This window comes from Tupaia chinensis, unplaced genomic scaffold (assembly GCF_000334495.1).
Source record: "Tupaia chinensis unplaced genomic scaffold, TupChi_1.0 Scaffold000070_1, whole genome shotgun sequence".
NCBI lineage: Eukaryota > Metazoa > Chordata > Mammalia > Scandentia > Tupaiidae > Tupaia > Tupaia belangeri.
The window spans coordinates 535,593-556,043 of NW_006159530.1; the positions used below are offsets into that span (position 1 = coordinate 535,593).

Consider the following 20,451-nt stretch of genomic DNA (forward strand, 5'->3'; position numbering starts at 1 on the left):
AAGTTTATGCCTAAAGTCAGACTTGTGTTCATGGATATGTATATATCAGCTGCACTTGCTATTGGAAATATTTAGATTAATTAAGTTCATTAGTGAATTAATAAAATGGGGGGAGAAGGCATGGAGGGCAACCATGGATGCCAGGGACAATGGAGGAGGAAGATGGGACATGGCAGAGGTTGGGGGATGGGGAATCAGGGATGGCAAGACAAAGGGCAAGGTATGCAGGATGTAAGAATTGGAAAATTACTTGCTGAGTACATGTATGTTGATGTGCTTGACTGAACCAGTGCACAGTGTATTTTGGATGGAAAATTCATTGGTGTGTTGTGATGGTGTATAGTGAATTAATGTAGAAAATAAAAATTAAAAAAAAAAAAGAAAAAAAAAAAGGAGAGGAAGCCAGTATAACAAAAACCTTGATATTTTCTATAGCTTGGTTAGGAATATGGGGGTTCGTTATATTTTCATCTCTATTTTTCTGAGTGACTGGAAATTTTCATAGTAAAAAACTAAACTGTTGAGTGTGTTCTACTGGCCTGTGTTTTTGATGTTTCATTACGCCCTCCAACAGCCTGGTAAGACACATTCATCACTCATGTTTTAAAGAAGAGGAAATCGAGGTGCTGAGAAGATTGGCGTCTCGGCCAAGATCACACGGCCAGGAGGGGCAGAGCTAGGATCTGCCCACGAGAGCCGCTGGCTCCCACAGTACCGCTACGGAGGATAGGACTTGAGGCCTGGTGATTAAGCTGCTGTGGAGACCCAGAGAATGGGGAATAAAAAGGGGTTCTTTGGCTTGAATCCCAGGGGACCAGGAGAGCAGCGGGGGAGTCCAGTGAGGAGCTGGTTTGGCAAATCGAGGTAAGGGAATCAGCATTAGACAGTGACAATGGCTGGTAATTCTCACTTGCTTTCTTTAAAACTGTAATTTATGATTTACATAAAATCATTGTACATCTTTGTGGGGTGTAGAATTTTTTGGTTTGTTTTAGGGTACGTGCAGTTGCCAGGGAGTGACATAGAGGGAGAGAGAGACAGAGAGGAAGTGAGAAATCTCCTCGCAAGGGGGATGGCCACACTACAGTACCTTCTTCTTCATTCTCTTCTTGGGACGTTGGGCATGCACGCACATGCATCCCATGTGGTCCTTAAGCCTCCAGGTCCAGGACTTGATCTGCTGAGTAGGCCATATGGGATCCAGCCACCTTAACCTTCACACCATCTGCTGGCCCCAAACGCAGCATGGTTTTGTAAAGCAAGTATCAAGATCAGATGTATTCTTGTGTCTGTTCATTGTTTTCTCCCAACTCAAGTCCCTTAGCTTCCTTACTGAGTGAGGACACTAGGTACTAGGTCATTGAAAAAGTCATGAAGAAAGAGAGACTGTATGTCTCCACTTAACATACACCGACTGTCTGCACTCTATGGTAGAGACTGAGAGACTGGATGACATAAATGCAGGAAAAATTGTTATGGACACTAGAGACAAAGTGGGAAGAGTGTGGTGGGAGAGGAAGAGCATAGGAAAGGAAATCTGGGGGAAAAACGGAGTGGTAAGACATTTGTGGGACACAGATATGGTTTATTATCTGTTGATGAGAATGCGTATAGTACTCTCAACTGGGCTGGTGTATATCATGCTGGGTAAAGTCTCTACAATCTAAGTGATGTATAGCGATGACATGTATAGATAATAATAATAATAACAATAATAATAATAATAGAAAAAATAAAAAAAGACGAAGGGAAAAAAAAAAGAAAAAGTCATGAAGTCTGTTTTTCTATGCAAAAATGCATCACGACTTCTCCAATCACCCCATATATGTTAAATGGGGATATACAGCATTTGTCTTTCATGCCTGGCTTATTTCACATAGCATTATCGCCCCAGGTTTGTTTATTTCATGTCAAATGATAGGGATCTTTTACTTGTTCTGCCTGTCTTGAATCTTACATGAATCTACCCTCCTAGCCGGCAGAGTGTGGTCCTCTCTGCAGATGACAGCCACGTTCAGAGAGGGTAAGTGACTCATCCAGGGACACATGATTGCCAAGTCAACCCAGAACTAAGACCTGGACCCTGGAGAGTTTTCCACATCAAACCTCCCTCTGCACTGGGTGGAAGTGGGCAGAAAGAAGGCCCCTCTGACCCCCAGCTGTCTCGGGTGTGCTGGCATGTTCGGTGAAAGCAGAATGAACTTCCTCACTGCCCAGGGGCTAGGTTGGCCGGACGTACTCCCACCAGCCTCACCACGTGCTGTGGGCTCTCCGGAGGATGCGGGTGGGCGGATTCCTTTGCTGCTGCACCTGCTGTTGGCCCTCGGCTCTGCCTGCACAGCACCTCGCTGTCTGCTCAGTGTCCCCTTAGCAGACAGGCTACCTCTGACCTGCCTGCACCCGCAGCATCCCCTGCCTTCCCTCCATTCTGTGGATCCTCTCTCTTCTTCACTTTACTGCTGTCATATCTCACATAATTCATTTCTTTTTTAAAAAGTTTATATCCTCCATGGGTGAGAGAGACACACACACACACACACACAGAGAGAGAGAGAGAGAGAGAGAGAGAGAGAGAAAGCACCCCAGCAGGGTCTCAATGCTGCGATCTACCCTCAGCCTCAGCCAGCCTGGATCACGGGCACCCATGTGGGCCTGGAGCACTTAGGGAGGTCTCCAGATGCAAATCTGGAGCCTTCCCATGTGGGTCACATCCTCCCAGAGGCCAAGCACCATCCAGACCCTCTGTAATGCATTTCCCGTCCCCTTCCCCGGAATATAAGCTCCGTGAGGGCGGGGGCTTTGTCTTATCCACTCAGCGCCCCCCACAAGGGGCTCCCCAGTGTCTGTTGAATGAATAAATAAATGTCAAAGGAACGGAAGGGTGAGGCTGCAGTCATGCTTCCTCTACTCCTACCTTCGGGAAGGACTTCCACAGGGAACCAAGGAAAGACAGGTCCCATCGGTGGCCAGCTGCTGAAATGCCCTCGGGGTTACATTTGGCCCCTCTGGGAGCCGGAAAATGCCCCCTCATTTTACAGGCAAGGAAAGAGGCTGAGGTGGGGCCCCTCAAGCCTTTGACCTCTGAGAAACTCGTTCTGCAAGCCTGGATGTGTCCGGTTCATCCCACGCGGAGAGGCTACTTGGAGAAGGCCTGGATCACTCGGGGCATGTTCCCGACCACCCAGCTTCAGGTTCAGTCACCTCTGCTTCCTCCTCCCACGTGGGAGGCACCTGGGGAGGCTCCCTGCCTGCCCCAAATGGGCAGTTCATCCCCCCAGACAAGCTGTGCTAGGGCTCTGCATTCTGGCTCCCCACCCCTCTGATGTGACCCCCTAACTGGAGGTCGGGAAGTGAGGACGCCTACGGGGGCCTGGGAGGCAGCTCAGAGGAGCTGCGGCCGGAAAGCCGTGTGCTCAGGAGATTGGCCGCGTGGGTATCTAGGTTGGAGCCTGACCATGGTCACTTCCGGGTGGGGCGCTGCTTGGCCTGGACCCAAGATCCTGGTGGGGACAGTTAGCAAAGCTGCCCCTTCCAGCCTAGGGACTGCCCAGTCCCTGCTCTGCCTGTCCCCCCTTGAGGTTTCTCAGCCCACACCTGGCTTACTGGGGGGATGGCCTGTGTCCTGGAGGCCTCCCCACCATGCAGGGAGATGGACCGGACCCAGACAGACCGGGGTGCGCTCAGTGGAGTGTCTGGGGTCTGCTTAGGACCAACTGGGCAGGCGGGCAGCAGGGTATGTGTGGCCGATGTGCTTGTCCCCCCACCTCTCCCAGGCTCTGCCTGCCCTCCCAAACTGGGGAGAAGCCCGCTGAGGTTCCTGAGGGTCTGCCTCCCCTTGTGTGCAGTGTGGGGGAAGAACACCGCGCAGGGCTCAGCCTTCCCCTCTCAGGGACCCAGTTTCAGAACCAGGGGGCTTCCTCCTGGAAGGGCAGGTAGGGAGGGAATGATGGACTGTGGGAATGTCTAAGGTGGGCAGAGGAGGGGAGCAGGGAGGAGAGACTGGATGGTTGACTGAAAGGATTTTTGTTTATTTGTTTTAAAAGGTTTTTGCCACAGGGGTTGTGCATTTGCCAGACAGAAATCATCCCCCTGGGCATGGCCAGGCTGCAATCCCTTCTCCTCCATTATCTTCCTGGGATTTGGGGCACACACACACACACATGCCTGGTGTGTTCCAAGCTACCAGGTCCGGGACTCAAACTGAGGATGCCATATGGGAGTCCACTGCCTTAACCGCCACGCCGCCTACTGGCCCCAGCTGGAAGGGTTTTAAGGGAGTGCGACCAGGCCAAACCCACTCAGCTTAGTATGTCAGCACGAAACACACCAGGTCACAGGACACAGTCCTAAGGGATAAACATGTCCCCACATCTTGGGCAAAACCCCAGAAAAAAAGGCAGACCCGGTCAAGGGAGCGATGTGATGACAGGAGAGAAATGAAGGGAGGGAGGCCACGGAACACGGGAGGACACAGGGACTGTATGTTCAGAACCCCCACCAGGAAGCCCTCACCCGGAGGGAAGGGGCTCCTCAGACAGCCTGGACGCAGCCCCGCTCAGCAGAACGCTTCGCGGGAACTCCAGGCCGCGCTGCTTCCCGGAGAGGGCTCAACACCTGGCTGGGCAAATCCGAGCTAAACCAAAACGCAATCGGGCGTGGAATGGTTTTAAATTTCTTCTTTATTATAAAAAAAAAAAAAAAGGCATTTTTTTCTGGGTTTTTAAAAACTTCTCCAATATATAAAACTTTTTTTCCCGCCACTGAGCACTTCTTTCTTGCCTTCTTCACTCCAGCTCCTGGGGCAGCCTACGCTGACCCCGGAGGAAGAAACCTTTCCACGGCTGAGACCTGGGAGTGGGCGAGGGTGAAGGCGCGAAGGCCGGTGGTCACTGGTCACAAGGAGCAGTTCATTGGCACAAAAATACATACCGTGAGGGATGAGACCAGCACATACACGTATGGATTGATCTACAATCCGTATTAAAAAAAAATAGACCCCAAGTGTCATTTTACATTTGTAATATTATACAAAATAATCTATATTTTTAAACACCACATTTCAATCCACGTGCACTCGCATCCTCACACACATGCGCACGCACACACACATACACAAGGTGCTAGTGCCCCTCTGTGCTTCCGTTTGTGGGGACGAGGGTGTCAGTAGGCAAAGATGACGTGGTAGGTGACCTGGTGGCCATTGTCCCAGGCGTAGAGCAGGCGGTCCTTGGGGTTGTAGTCCACCTGGGTGGTGTAGGCGTACTCGTTCTCAAACAGCAGCCTGGGCACGATCTGCGTGTTGGTGTGGGTGTCGAAGGCGTAGGAGATGTTGGCGTTGCGCTGGTTGTAGCTGTCCACGGCGTACAGCACCCCACAGATGACGAAGCAGTTGCCGTAGAAGTTCCTCCGGAGCCCTGTGCGCCACGTGGTCTCCTTCTGCATGCTCAGGTCCACCGCGTTGAGCTTGCTCAGGACGATGACCTCCTGGCTGAAGCCCTCCTCGTCCAGGGCCGGGTAGATGAGCCACAGGCCATTCTCGTCCACGGCAAAGTCCACGTCCGAGTGGCCCTGCCACCGCCAGGGTGTGGCCTCCTCGTAGGCCACGTCGTGCAGCATGGCCCAGGCGGCCACGTAGCGCTGCTTGAGGTCGTACTTGATGATGTTGCGGGTGAAGGCGCGGTTGTAGTAGAAGGCGCCGTTGTACACCACGTGGCCCGTGCCGATCCAGCTGTAGGGGAGCTTGTAGGAATTGCTCCAGCGGCCTGCGGGCAGCGAGGGGGCAGGGCGTCAGGGCCAGGCTGCAGAGCGGGGGTGGCCAAGGTCCTGGGGAACCCGGGTCGTGCTTTGGCTCTGCCACTTCCTAGTGCTAACAGATGGCTTAACCTCTCTGTGTCTCTGTGTCCTATCGGTCACATGGTACAGCAATCCCTGCTCACCTCCCTGAGCTGCTTCGAGTTTCTCGTTCATTTATTTTTCCATGAGCAGGGAGACAGAGAAAGACAGACATGCCCAAGAGGTTCCTCACGCCTTGATCCACCCCCAGCCGCAGCCAGTCTGGATCACTGGCATGCCTGCCATGTACAGGGAGGCCCTGGGACGTAATCCAGGGACCTCCCCACGCGGATCCGGCTGCATTACCACTGCACCGCCATCGGGCCTGGGGGATGTTTCACTAATGTCTTTTAGACCAGGCCCGGGGTTGTCCCACACAGCAGGAGCTGGGAAGAGGGGTGGGGCCAGGAGCCACCAGAGGCAGCGTGGGAAGGGGCTGCTCTCACAGGGAAAGCCCTTTCACCGTTGGAGGCTGTCACCCTTCCTGTCCGCTGTCACTGTCCAGAGGGTCCTGGCTATGGCTGGCACAGGGTGGCGGGGCAGGGAAGAAGCTGCGAGTGGGCCCCCCCACGTACCTTGTTTGAAGTTGTCCAGGTTCCGGAACTCTACCAGAGTGTTGCCATAGTAATAGATGGTGACGTAAATCCGCTCGTCCTTGGCCAGGGGGTCCTTCATCCAGGCCCCTTCGTTCCGCCCGTAGGTGTTCTGCGTGGTCGGTCCTGTGATCGTGGAGAGGGTGTCCTTGCACCTGCCTGGGGAGAAGTGGGTGGGCGTTGGGAGATCTAAGGGCCCACTCCTGGCCTCACCCAGACTCCGAGCTGACTCAAACATCTTCCAGCCTCCAGCTACTCCTCTCCCTGCCCTATACTCTCCTCCTGCAAAGCCCCCCACGTCCTCCTCCTGGGCCACTTCCATGTCACCAGACTTTGCTCCTGCTGTTTTCTGACTTCTCAGTCCCACCCCTCAAGGACCTAAGATCCAAAGTCCTTTCCTGACACTGCCATCCTCTGCAAACCGTCCTGGCCATGTGTCCTAGTCCATCCCAACCCGCCGAACCATGAAGGCATCTCCCTTACAGGGCATGTCACCCTGTGCCCCCACAACGCTTATGCATCTGTCCCTCCCTCCACGCGCACCCCATCCTGAGTGGGAGCACCGACGGGCACCGAGCACAGTGTCTGGAAGGCATGGGCCCTCCGCAGGTCGGCAGGATCTTGGGTGACAGAGCACAGCGCGAGGACTGGCCAGACGGGGGTCTCTGGAGAAGTAGCCGGGAACACCAAGCTCCCCCAGGTTGTGTGAACAGGGGGCTTTCATGGTGCCGAGGCCCACCTACCAGTCCTGGAGCCCCTGCTGTCACTACGGGCAGCAGATGGCAGGGTCCCTGAGGGACAATCGGAGGGGCAGGTACCGAGCTCCCACATAGGAAGTTACTCTGACTGTGGGACCACCTTGATGCGACAGGAACTCAGCAAGGCTCCCCACAACCTTTTCAGGTTTATTTATTCAGAGGGGGAGGCAGACCCCCCAACACGGTTGTCATTCTGCGGCCCTCCACAGCTTCAGCCAGTCCCCAGCATGGGCAGGTGCGTATCTGACAAGGCCAGGGAGACCTCGGGATGGGAACTTGGGTCTTCCCATGTGGCTTCACTGTCACGGGACATGGTGTTATCGGAGAGCCACCATGGCGGGCTAGCGACGTCCAGAGTGGCTCTTTGGAATGAGCCAGTACCCACCTAGGAAGGTCCTAAAAGGCGACTGGCACCCCACGGGGTCAGCCCAAGCCATGAGCTCGCAGTGTGTACGTGTGGTATTACTGAGCGTGGCCTTGAATGGCGTGGAAGTCACAGTGACCAAGGCCACGTGCATGTCTGTCTCCACACTGGTGGTATGTGGAGGAGCTGGGAAGGGGGCGGCAGAGGGTGGGGGAAGCCCAGATGAACCCCCCTCCTGGAGCTGGGACCAGCAGAGCCACCCCCCACCCCCCACCACACATCTGCTGTGAACACGGGCGGCACAGCTGGGCCATAGTGACGAGAATAATTGGTCCTTGACACTGACCTGAGACAAAAATTAACAAAGGCCTCACCCCGGGGATCCGGGGTCCACCAAATTCCAGGTCACCCCATTTCTAAATTGCTGCAATTGTTTCCGTCTGTTCTCCTTAGCTGTGCTCTGAGGAAGGAGCATGGGCTCGCAGCTGACAGGACAGGGTGGGCAGCTGTGCCCTCGGCCCTGGGTCTGGGGCAGTGGGGGAAAGCAGTGGGGTGCAGTGGGGTGCACCCTTTTTCAGGCAGCTGGCAGGGGTGAGGCAGCCATGTGCGGGTTCATTAGGGCCCAGCCTGCCAGAGTGGGGAGGGTTTCCTCCACAAGATCAACTCCAGAACCTGCCCAGCGCCTCATCCCCAGCTGAGCTCATCTGTTCATGACAATAAAATAGGCTCTGACTAGGGCCAGCGGGCGGCATGGTGGTTAAAGTGCTGGACTCCCACACGGCCAACTGCGGTTCAAGTCCCAGTCTTGGCTGCTTGCTTTCTTACTTTCTCTCTCTCTCTCTCATCTCTCTGGTAAGTACATGTACCCTACAGCAAATTAAAAAATAATAATAAATACATAAAATTAAAATAAATAAATACTAATAGGTACATATGAAAAAGTGAAAAAGGAACAACTCATATGTGTCAGGGAAATTCACGGAAAAGTGGAATTAAAATACGAGACAGAACACGCCTTGCCTCACGGGCCCAATTCTTGGCTTTGGGGCATGTGTGCGGGTGCAGCTGGCACAGGAAATCGGCGTCCTGGCTGTGCCGGGCTGTGCCAAGGGAAAGGAGACATAAAAATGCCCTCCCTGGGGCTCCCTTAGGTAGAGGAAGCACGGCTTCTCCATGGCAGCCAGGGTCTCATTTGGGTTTGTTTTTGCCATAGGATGTGTGCTTACCAAAGAGAGACAGTGAGAGGCAAGGTGAGAAGTCACCTCCCATAGGGGACAGCCACACCACAGTCCCTTCTCTTCTAGTCTCCTCTTGGGATTCTGGGCAAGCACATACATGTGCCCAGCTTGATTTTCAAACCGCCAGGTCCAGGACCTGAACTGCAGTCAGCCATACGGGAGTGCAGCACCATCCCACCACCTGCGGGCCCATCAGAGCCTGTTTTATTGGTTTGAACAGATGAGCTCGGTTGGGGATGAGGTTCGTGACCTCTGAGACCTGTGGGTGTTACTTTATATTCCAGGTGTGGGTAAGTCGAGGATCTTGAGAGTTGGAGATTATTGGAGTTACTCCAATAACTTTGGGTTATCTGGGTGGGTCCTAAGTGCAACCCCAAATACCCTTGTAACAGGCAGAGGGAGGTCTGACCACAGAGAGGAGAGGATGTGGCAGTGGGAACAGAGATTGCAGGGTGTGGCCACAGGCCAAGGAAGGCTGGCAGCCACCAGAACTAGGAATGGACCCTTCCCCAGAGCCTCCAAAGGACCCGCCCTGACACCCTGACTTCAGCTCTGTCAGCTGCACTTGGGACTTCCAGCCTCCACAAGTGCTAGAGAGTAAGTGTCTGCTGCCTGCAGCCAGAAAGGAACCGACACACGGCGTCAGCTTCTCAGGTGAGGGAGACACGCCGACTTCTGTGGGATGACTCTTGGCCCAGGACTTGTTTCTTTTACTTTTGAGAGGTTTTTGCTATAGGGCACATGTGCTCGCCAGACAGACAGAGACAGAGAGACAGAAAGCGAGAAATCACCCCCCAGGGGGGATGGCCACGCTGCAATCCCTTCTCCTCCATGCTCCTCTTGGGATCTTGGGCACGCACGCACACGCACCCGGCGTGAATTTAAGCCATTGGGTCCAGGACTCGAACCGCGATCGACTACATGGGAGTCCAGCGACATAGCTGTTATGCTAACTGCTGGTCCCGGCCTAGGTCTTGTTTCTGAGCATTGTACCTGCAAGATCACTTCCTCCCGGTGTCCACCTGGCTCCTCAAACTTAGCAGGTTAAAAACAGAGTTCACAGATCGGGTAAATTCACTCTACAGGCAGTGATGATTTTAGTGATGGAATGTATAAAATAAAGAGTGTTCATTTTTTTTTTCAGTTCGAAGCCTACTCCCCCTGTCCGAGAGAAAGACCTGGCATGCCACCCGCCCCCCACGGCAGAGCCCAGGTCATTCCTGGCATCCCTGTGTCCTCCACCCACTCTGGGGGCCACTGAGCCGCCTCCATCCCGTCCCTCCTTCACCTCTTGGCCGACCTCACCGCTGTGGCCTGGATCACTCCAATGACACCAGTTGGACTCTGCGCACGCTCACGGTCCCACCCAGCCAGCAGTTCCTGAGCGGACATCCACTAACTTGGAAACTCGCCTTCCCCAACCACTGCTGGAGGCCGAGTCCCTGTCCTGGTACACCAGCCCTGTCACCTTGCCATTTAAAAACACTTTTTTCTTCTTAATCAGGCCCATGCTTGGTGGTCAAGAAGACAGATACCACATGGCTGACCACATGGTTCAAATCCCAGTCATGGCAGCCTGACAAAGACGCCAGGTACATGTCCTGCACGCCCCAGGTCCTGAGAGAACGGAGCAGTGGAGGAGAGGTGGCGGCACAACTAGCTCCACTAGGGCTGGCTTCTTCCTCTCCCTCTCTGTCTCTCTGATGAGCGCAATTTTTTTCCTTTCATTCACAACAGAGCATGTGTGTGCTTAAGAGAGAGAAAGGTGAGAGAGATGGGAGAGAGACGAGCACCTTCCACAGGATCTGCTCACACTGTGATCTTCTTCCTCCGGTCCTCTGACTGCCAGATCTTGGGTACCGTGTGTCTGTGTGGTGTATCAGGCTGGCTGGGGATTCAAACCGTGTTCACCACGTGGGACCCAGTATCTCCTGAGCAGTGCATCACCTCTGAGCCCTGGAGCTGCTCTGGCCTCGCCATTCTTGCCTCCCTCCCTTTGCTCGAGGTCTCGGGCGCCAATGCCCCTTTGTGGAAGCCACATCTCACTTCCGGCCTTCTCAGCCTGGCACGGTGTCGTGCTGAATGGATTCTGAGCAGACCGTGTAGCCCCACTGGGAGGCTTACACCGGGGCCCTCAACCGTCCACAAGGAGTATGGCCTCGGTGTGCTGTCATTTCCAAGGCCCGAGGCCCCTCCTGCATCCTAAGACCATGGCGTTCCCAGTGGTGTGAGGGGCTGGAGGCGAGTCAGCGAGACTGGGACCAGAGTGTGCCTGTGGGGTCAGGGCAGGCAGAGTGGCCTCCAGTGACAGAGCAACGGACCTCGGAGGTGCCTGGGTGTCTAGTCGGGGTGCCGGGATGCTCCAGAGAGCCCTGCTACAGCCCAAGGCAGGGTCGCCTCTCTAACACGAGGCAGGCAGGCCCGGCCTTCCCACACCAAGGCCAGGGAGGGTGGCCAAGCGTGAGGGCTGTTGAGGTCAAATGCTTTGTGTGGGAGGCGTTCTTCCCAGACGTGCTGTTTTCTAGGCTCAGCTGGGAGAGGCTCTCTCTGGTGTGGCAGCAGCTGACTGTCCCCTTTGCCTGCTGTGCTCTGCCCCCACCTCACACCAGTCCCTCGAAAACACATACCAGGAGCTGCGGTCATTCCAGTCAGCTCTGCACAGCCTCGGCCACGCGGCTCACTGGTTCCTCTGCATGGCCCGAGAGCAGACCTCCCCGGGTCCTGCTGCCTGGAGCAGAGGCACCGCCTGGGAGGTGACCCCTGTCCCCAGCATCTCCCTCTCCCCCTCCTAGAACTACATGAGGGCCAAATGTGTGCACACAAGTCAATTCTAAGGTACGTGTTTGGGGAACGTTCTCGAGATTGTCACAGCTTCCTGAGGGTAACAACAGCCATGTTAGGGCATCATGACGCCAGGTTTGGGCACCCTGGGAGCAGCTGTTCCTTTGAAAGCAGTCCTGTTTAAAGCCACATGTGGGCCAGCTAGTGGCACTGTAGTTAAGGTGGCTGGGTCCCAGGGAGCCGACTATATGGTGCAAATCCCGGATCTAGTGGCTTGAAAAACACACCAGGCACTTGTGCGTGTGTGTCCAAAATCCCGAGGGGAGAATGAAGACGGGATTGCGGTGTGGCCATCGCCTAGGGAGGTGCTTTCTCACTTTCCGTCTCTCTCTGTTTCTCTCCAGTGAGCACACACGCCCTATATAAAAAGAAAAAGAAGAAAGAAAGAAAGAAAGAAAGAAAGAAAGAAAGAAAGAAAGAAAGAAAGGAAGAAAGAAAGAAGAAAGAAAGGCCACATCCTAAACTGCCCTAGCATCACAGCTCGGACAGCAGGCCACCTTTTGCAGCGGCACGACAGCGGCCCGAGTCTGTTTCAGCCCAGCAGTTTTATTCACCCGAGACTGGGAGGTGTCAGCGCGTCCTGTGTGACTGGGCCAGGCACAGGCTGGGCAGGTACGCTGCGGAGAAGGTTCCGGGAGGGGAACTCCCTCCTCCCCACCGGCAGCCCGAGCGAGGCATTCGACGGTGATCACGGATGAAGAGTCCCCCCACTTGTCAAAGCCCACACTGCCTGAACAGCCACCTTCTCTGGGCCACGCTCCGGTCAACCCCTTGGCATGTGCAGAGAGCCGTGTCAGTGTCCCTGTTTCTTCTGCAGCAGGCGCAAGAGGCCAGAGGCAAGAACCCAGCGCTTCTGGGAAACCCTGCAGGCTACTCTTTTTCAAAGTTAATTTCTTCCATGAGAGAGAGATGGAAAGAGACAAAGGCAGAGAGAGGTACTCACACTCCCACCTCGGAGGCCCCAGGACTCCCTTCTTGCTCAGCTTCCCCCAGGCCAGGGCTGTGAAGTTTGGCCCTAAAGTCTTTTTCTTTCCTTCCTTCCTTCCTTCCTTCCTTCCTTCCTTTTTCTTTCTTTCTTTTTCTTTCTTTCTTTCTTTCTTTCTTTCTTTCTTTCTTTCTTTCTTTCTTTCTTTCTTTTTTTTACTTTTTTCCGTTCACAATAAAATGGCTATGCGTTTGTCAGAGAGCAAGAGAAAGAGAGAGAACTGGTCACAGGGCTTGGCACGATGTGCCCTCTTTCCTCCGGTTGTGCAGCCGCTAGGACCCTGGGCACGTATACACGCACCTGGCGCGTGTTCTGGCCCTCCCGGCCAGAGACTAGAGCGGCTGACGGCACGTGTCCTCCAGCTCTGCCGTCCAGGACACTGTGACTGCGCCACAGACCCTGGGCCCTGATGTCCGTTGTTCCCTCTGCCATTCTTCTGGGATTTTCACCCAATAAGAACCCCTTGTCCTAGCATGGCCAGGTAATCCCTGCAGAAAACCGTAGGGTATAACAGAAGAAATGGTCCTCAGCAAATTCTGATTTCTACTGAGACCCAGACGAGGGTAGCGAATGGGCACAGCTCGTACAGCTGGTGGCGGGAGGGTCTGGGCTAGAACCCAGGACGGGGCTCCTGACCACTGCTCCTCCCATCACCCTGTCCCTGGCAGTGGCTGGCACCCTAGTTCTAGGAGGGCTGCCCAAGGACAGGAAGTGGAGGGCAGGCAAGGCCAGGCATCAGACCGCCAGTCCTCTGTCAAGTCAAAGGTATTTATTTCTCAACAAGTATTTTGAGAAAATTGTTATTCAGTGGTGTGACTTTTGGGGCTGGCCCCAAAGCCTCACAGTTAAAGGAGCCAGACCCCACATGGCCAACTGCAGTTCGATTCCTGGCCCTGGCAGCTTGGGCAAGCTGGCTGTGTGTGCTTGAACCCTAACAGGATGGAGAGATGAAGAAGAGATTGCGGTGTGACCATGCCCCACGCCCCACAGCCCACCGAGGTGGGGCTTTCTCCCTCTCCTCCTCTCTGTCTCTCCTCTCTGGGGAGCGCGTGTACCCCCTGGCAATTAGAAAAACAATACTAGACCAGCCCCAGAGTAGTGGTTAAGGGAGCCCAGAGTCCACGTGGCCAACCGCAATTCAAACTCCAGCCCCGGTGGCCTGAAAGTCATACTAGGTGTGCGCGCCCCAAATCCCGACAGGATGGAAAAATGGAGCAAGAGGGATTGTGGGTAGCCATCTCCCTGGGGGTACTTCCTCCCTTTTCCTCTCTCTGGCCCGTGCATGCAAGTCAGCCTCAGTGGTGACGTATGCTTGGCTTCCTTCTCTCCAGAAGAGACATTTGTGGCTAGCTCGCCTCTTCCTTTCTCCTGTCGCCTTGTCCCACCTTGTTCTCACAGTTCTTAGCCTCTTTTTGAAACCATGAACTCTCTCCCAGGCTTCTGGAATATTCTGTCCGGGGCCGGCCAGGTGCTGTGGTATTCAAGGCTGCTGGATCCCACATGGCCACCTGCACCATTTGAGTCCCTGACCCGGCAGCTCGAAAAACATGCTAGGGGCATGCGTTTCCAAAATCCTGAGAGGAGAGCTGAAGAGAAGGGACTGCAGTGTGGCCATCTCCTGGGTGGGGGGTGCTTCCTCCCTTCCCTTGTCTGTCTCTGTCTCTCCAGAATCTGAGATTCTGCCCTGGGGCTCGCTGTTCTGGCTATTCTGTTCCCACACTGCCATGGTTCTGGGGGTTATCCCCAGAAGAGTCCTTTGTTCTTTCCTGGCCTGGTAAACTTACTGGAGAAAGCGCAGGCACCCCAGGGGCCCCGGGACCCACCACAAGGCCTGAGTACCGAAAGCACCAGATGAAGGCTGGCAGGATCGGGGCTCCGCACATTTGTACGTATTAGAAAGGATTCTCACTCCGATGGATGGTACGTTTTGAAAATATAAACCCTAGATGTTGCAACGGACCAGATGACGGTGCAGCAGTAAGACGTGATGCTGGGGAGAGCAGATGGTGAGGCAGCTATGTCGCTGGACTCCCACATGGCCGATTGCGGTTCAAGTCCCAGACCCTGAAAAGCACACCAGGCACGTGTGCATGCGTGCCCAAGATCCCAGGAGAATGGAGGGGAGGCTGCAGTGTGGCCATCGCCCTTCTGGGAGGCGACTTCTCACGTCCCCTCTCTGTCTTTCTCTCGGGTGCGTGCACATGCCCTAAGGCGAAAACCTCTAAAACAAAAACAAAAACAGAAAGCTTGACGTTCTGGGGGCCAGCAGGTGATGCGATACTTAAGAAGCTGACCTCCCACGTGGTCTACCGTGGCTCGAGTCCCGGACCCGGCGGATTAAAAATTGTGCTGGGCACAGGTGCACAATGTGCTGGGCGCGCCCCAAGTCCCCCAGAGGTGACAGAGGAGAAGGGACGGTGGCATGGGCAGCCCCCGGGTGTGATTTCTTACTTGCCCTCTCTGTCTCTGTCTCTCTCCAGTGAGACCACACACACTATGACAAAAACCTCAGGAGAAAAAGAAGTGATGCTCTGTGAAGCCGACCCCAGGGGAGGTCCAGGCTCCACGTCTGGTGACCTCCCCGAGTGTGGCAGACACACGCGTGCCTGAGATCTGGGGCTGGCGCTGAGACCTTGTTGGGAATGCCTGTCTCTCTCTCACTCGTGGAAGAAAGAAATAAAAGTGAAACAAAACCACAACAGAACCAGCCAGCGGCTGGTGGAGGAAGCCCAGCAGCCTTCCCTTACAAAGCGGCGTGAGCCTCGGGCTCCTCTCCTCTCAGCCTGTGTGCAGGCTCAGCCTTTCCCCGGACTTCCCTGGAGGCCGAGGCTGGGGAGAACTCACCTATGACATTCCGGATGTCATCTTCTTCTTCGGGGCTCAGGGTGGGGCTGGCCGGGGTCGCCCCCTGCCCAGCGGTCGTCTCGTTCCCCAGAGGGTCTGTGCTCACCATGCTGGGAGGCACCGGGGCCAAGGTGGCGTCCACAAACGTGTGCCCAGGAGCAGCCCCCGGAGAGGCCCAGGCTGGAGGCTGCGGCGTGGCCGTGTGGGCCACGGTGGTGGCTGCCTCCGCTGTGGGGTCTGGGGACACCCGGGTGGTCTGCGGTGTTGCCGAGAGCTGTTCACTTGCGTACTGAGCGGGGTCCGTGGTGCTCCCTGGGGCTGAGGTGGCCGTCTGCAGCAGGGCTGAGGATGGGGGCGCAGTCTGAGTGCCCGGGGTGGCTGTCGCAGTAGCCGTTGGCCTCTGGGGGGTGCTGGTCAGCGGGTCGGTGTGTCTCAGGAGCTGATCTTCAATCAGCAAATCCACTCCATTGTCACCGCTGAAAAACTCGTCTTCTGTGAAACAAAGACAGGGCTCAGCGGTGGCCCGGGGAGAGGGACGAGCTCCCAAGGGTGCGAGCTCGGGGCCCGGGCAGCGTGGCAAGGTCCTGTCCTCTCTGCAACGCCCTGGTTTGGGCATGGGGTGTTACAGGAAGGTGAAACAGAGCACAGGAGGAAGGACATCGGACGGGAGAAGCGGTCTTCAAAAGTTCATGGGAAATGTGTATTTTGGAAAAACTATACGTGGGTTTCGATTTTTTTTTTTTTTGCACCGACTTTAATTCCACTTCCCCGTGCACTTGCCGAAGCCCCCTTGAACCTCCTGACAGTCTCTCTGAGACTCCAGCCAGGACGCGGGGTCATGGCAAGGCACGCAGCCCTGACCTGTGAAACTGGTTGGCTGGGAGAAAGGCAGGCTCCAGCCCACTTAGTCGGCAGTGCCAGCAGAGCCCACGCGATGGCAGATGGCAGCACGGAGGGCCTGTCCCCACGGACACTCCTCCAGTGGCAAGGACACTGAACAATGGACGGGCAGGCTGCAGTTTGAGGGTGCTGTGGGGAAAGGCGGAGGGGCAAGGAGGGCCGAGCATGCTGGGTGGGAAGGGAGCCCTAAGGCAGTGAAGGATGGGTCACCTGGGCTCACGGAGATGGAGAGCAGCAAAGGCCTGAGGGTGGTAAGGGGCTGGGCCGAGCAGCTCTCAGGGGTGGGAGAAGAACCCTGGGAAGGAACAGCAGACAAAGGCCCCGAGGCCGGACATGCCTGCTGAAGGCCAGCCGAGGTGGCAGAGGTGTGAGGGGGAGAGCAACAGGAGGGGAGGAACGTGCAGAGGCAAGGATTCTTAGAGGAAACAAATAACTAACCACAGAAGAACCAGTTTGTCAGATGGACTACACTGCACATCAAAACAACATGAGGGGGAACCAGCAGTTAGCGTAATGGCTATGTCGCTGGACTCCCACATAGTCGACTGCGGTTCGAGTCCTGGATCTGATGGCTTAAACTCACACCAGGCGTGTGTGCATGTGTGTCTAAGATCCCGCGAGGAGAATGGAGGAGAAGGGATTGCGGCGTGGCCATCCTCCTGGGGGGTGATTTCTCGCTTTCTGTCTCTCTGTCTCTGTCTTTCTGGCGAACGCACATGCCCTATAGAAAACCTCTCAAACAAAACCAAAAAAATAATACGAAAGAACGGCAGGAAGGCAGATTGGCATGACATACAATGATAAGGGCTTATATCCAGAATATGTAAAAAGCCCCTGCACATCAACAACAAGGACAAAAAACCCGACAGTTACAAATGTGCAAAATGATCATGCCGGCTACTGGCTGAGCACAGGCCAGCGGGTTATACCTGAGAGGGGAAGAAACCAGTGCAGGCAGAGTTGGGGGTGGAAAATCCAGGGACCTTCCGCAGGTTCTGGACAAAGAGAAGAGGAGACAGCTGGCAGAAAGATGCAGGAAGAGGACGTGGGAAAGGGATAGGTATTTTCTGCGAAAACGTAAAAGGATGGAGAGCGAAGGGGAGGGGCTAGAGGCTCAGACAGGATGCTTAGGGCCTTGGGGGGAGGCACTGGCGGGAAAAGACCCCTTCTGGCTCTCAGAGAATTGCCCCCCACAAGCCTGACTCCTCATCTGTGAATGGGGAGGACTGGACTGCAAGGACCCTGAAGTCCCTTCTGCTCAGTGTGTTCTGCCTATGGTTGCTCCGCCACTTCGCAAGTTTCCAAGAAGCGCAGCGAGAATTCTGGGTGGCCCGTACCTCTGCAGGTGGGGCCCCGGCAGTCTTCAGGCTGCGTTAGGGAGCCTGGCTCAGGGGAGCCCATCCGTGGTCCGATGGCCACACCCCCCATGCCCTGCCTCTGGGCGGCCCCACTGTCCCCAACTCACGCTGCTCTTCGATGTCATTTTCCTCCTCGGGGACCTTGGCTTTATAGTAGGTGAAGCCCCGGATGACGGTGGGCCTGGAGGCCGGCCGGCCCCGCAGGTGGATCTGCCTCTGCCGGGGTCGCTGTGGCTTCACCACCTCGGGCTGAGCCAGGGGCCGCGTCTGTTGGATCTCGATGGAGTTGATGCGCTGGGACACGGTTTCCTCCTGCAGGAAACGCTCTTCATACTGCTCCGCGGAGGGACAGAAGGGGAGGCGAGCCCTGGTCAGAGTGGCAGCGGGCACAGCAAGGCGGTCAGGGCCGTCCTGCCAACCGCAGCCTTCCCCGGGAGCCAGTCAGTTCCGAGAGGCACTTATTTCTGTGTGGGACTGACAGCCTTCTCACCAGTCCTGTGGGGCGGGACCCATCGAGGGCCTGCACCGGGACCTCTCGGCTCCCCTGAGCTGCGCGGTCTCTGCTCAGACTGCTGTCTGGAAGTCATGACCACCCCTGCCCGTTGAGCCACTTGTTGAAGCCTACCTCAAGGCAAACCGAAACTCTCAGGTCCCCGAGGAAAGACGCCCAGATCCTCCCGCCCAGAGTTCATCTTTCCCCCCCAGCCCTGCTTCGCGTCTTCTGGCAGACGCTTCCACCTGACCGCCCGGATCCCTGCCTTTGTGCTAATAGAGCCCTGGCTCTGTGGGCATGGCCACGGGCTGGATTCGGCTCAGTGCGGCACAGGTAGATGTCGGTGCAGGGAGCATTGGGAAACATTCCTTAAGAGGGATGCTGCAGGCCAGCGAGTGGCATAGTGGTTAAGGTGGCTGGACCCCACAAGGCTGACTGTGCAGTTTGAGTCCCAGACCCAGAAGCTTGAAAAATACACCAGGCACATGTGTGTGCATGCCCAAAAAATCCCAAGAGGAGAATGCAGGAGAAGGGAATGAGGCGTGGCCATCCTCCCAGGGGTGCTTTCTCTTTCTCTCTGGTGACTGCACGTGCCCTATACCAAATGGAAAAAAAACAAAGGGGGGGAGGGGAGCTAACACAACAAAAGGCATCTTTTGCTCTCTTCCTCATTTCTCTGGCCTGAAATGTGGACAGGACAGCTGGAGCTGAGCAGCCACCTTGTGACAAGGAGGGGATTTCTGAGGATGGAAGTCACTATGTCTTGGAGCTGATCACACCAGCCTGGATTGCCGGCCTCCAGAGCTATTCTCCATGAAAAGTTAACAAACTGTTCTACTGTTTAAGGGACCGTGTTCTGGCATCTATTAGGTCATCGGGAAAGTCATGACATATTTTTGTTGTTGTTGAGAGAGATTTTTGCTATCGGGCATGTGCCCTTGCTGGAGAGAGAAGAAGAAAGCCAGAAAGTGAGTTATCGCCCCCCCAGAGGGGGGATGCTGCTGTAATCCCTTCTCCTCCATTCTCCCCTCGGGATTTTGGGCACACATGCACACGTGCCTGGCATGACTTTTAAGTTTCCAGATCTGGGGCTCGAACTGTGGTCAACTACACAGGAGTCCAGCGACATAACCACCATGTCATCTACTGATTCCCACGATGTATTCTTCTATGCAAAAATGCATTGACTTTCCTGATGATCAAATAACTTGAAGCTGAACATAGTTCCTAATGAGTCCAAGTCCGCGTTCCCACTACGGCACGTCTCCCAGCCTGCCTTCCGCCCTCCCACAGCTGTCGCTCAAGGGTGCCGCCATCTCCGACTGTGACGGCCTGAAAGAGCAGACATCGCCGCTTCTACTTCTTTGACTGCCCTGGATGAATGCACCTCAATATTTGTTCAACTGAATTTTTAAAAAGCTTATTTCTTGAGAGACAGAAGGAAGAGAGGGAGAGAAGAGAGAGACATGTGTACATAGAGAAGGGCACTCCCCAGAAGGGTTCCTGTGCCATGATCCACCCCCAGCCTCAGCTGGACAGGTTCACAGCACACACCTGTGCCTGGCACACTCAGGGAGGCCCCAGGATGCGAACCCAGACTCTTTCCATTTGGGCCCGATTGCATCACTGCCATGCCACCACTGGGCCCTGCTAAACTGAGTTTCTGAGGGGTCTTCTGTGACTGGCAGCCCGAGACCAGGTGTCCAGGCGCGTGGCTGGCACCCTGAGAGTCCCACCATTTAAGGCAGCCTCCCCTTCTCAGGGCTGCTGCCCAAGAACGGGCCTCTTGTGCCCATGGAGTGGCATGGTCTCGGGTCCGGCCCTGCCCTGTCCAGCTCTGCTCCCTGCCCAGGGTCATAACCACCCACCTTTGGCTGCAAGGACCTGAGGCTCGGGCCCGGGAGCTGGCTGTGTTCAAAGGCAGGGCCACCAGCCAGGTTGATCTGGCTCCCGAGGGGCAACGGCTCCATCAGGAAGTGCATGGTGGCCCAAGGGTGTGGCCAGCCCAGCTCTCCTGGGGACCACAGTGGCCAGTAACAGAGGTGGCTCCCCACAGCTATGGAGCCCAACCAGAAGAAGGTTGGGGGCTCAACCTGTAGTTCTAGACCTTTGGAATCCACCGGAGAGCAGGGCCCATGCAGAAGGCAGCCTTGGTCCCCGATGCCCAGGACCCAACGCTGAGCAGCCTTCGGCCCCGCCATGTTATTAGCCATCACGGCCAGCTTGCTCCCTTTGCACGGGAGGA

At 55.5% G+C, this 20,451-nt stretch overlaps 1 protein-coding gene and 1 long non-coding RNA gene across 2 annotated transcripts in view; one reads left to right on the top strand and one right to left on the bottom strand.

Annotated features, from left to right (window-relative positions):
• Nucleotides 1-5,002: 5,002 nt before the first annotated feature.
• The window catches only part of OLFML2B (olfactomedin like 2B), a 44,559-nt gene continuing 29,110 nt past the window's right edge, over nt 5,003-20,451 (bottom strand). The window contains exons 5-8 of the mRNA XM_006142234.3: nt 17,821-18,046; nt 15,456-15,947; nt 6,408-6,584; nt 5,003-5,762 (exon numbers count right to left, since the gene is read on the bottom strand). Coding sequence (XP_006142296.1) covers nt 5,161-5,762; nt 6,408-6,584; nt 15,456-15,947; nt 17,821-18,046 — 1,497 coding nt within the window. The 3' untranslated portion in view covers nt 5,003-5,160. The remainder of the gene's footprint in view (nt 5,763-6,407; nt 6,585-15,455; nt 15,948-17,820; nt 18,047-20,451) is intronic.
• On the top strand, nt 6,601-9,453 carry LOC102502309 (uncharacterized). Its single transcript, XR_333601.2, has 3 exons — nt 6,601-7,125; nt 7,329-7,418; nt 9,299-9,453. It is a non-coding gene; the product is annotated as an uncharacterized LOC102502309 (long non-coding RNA).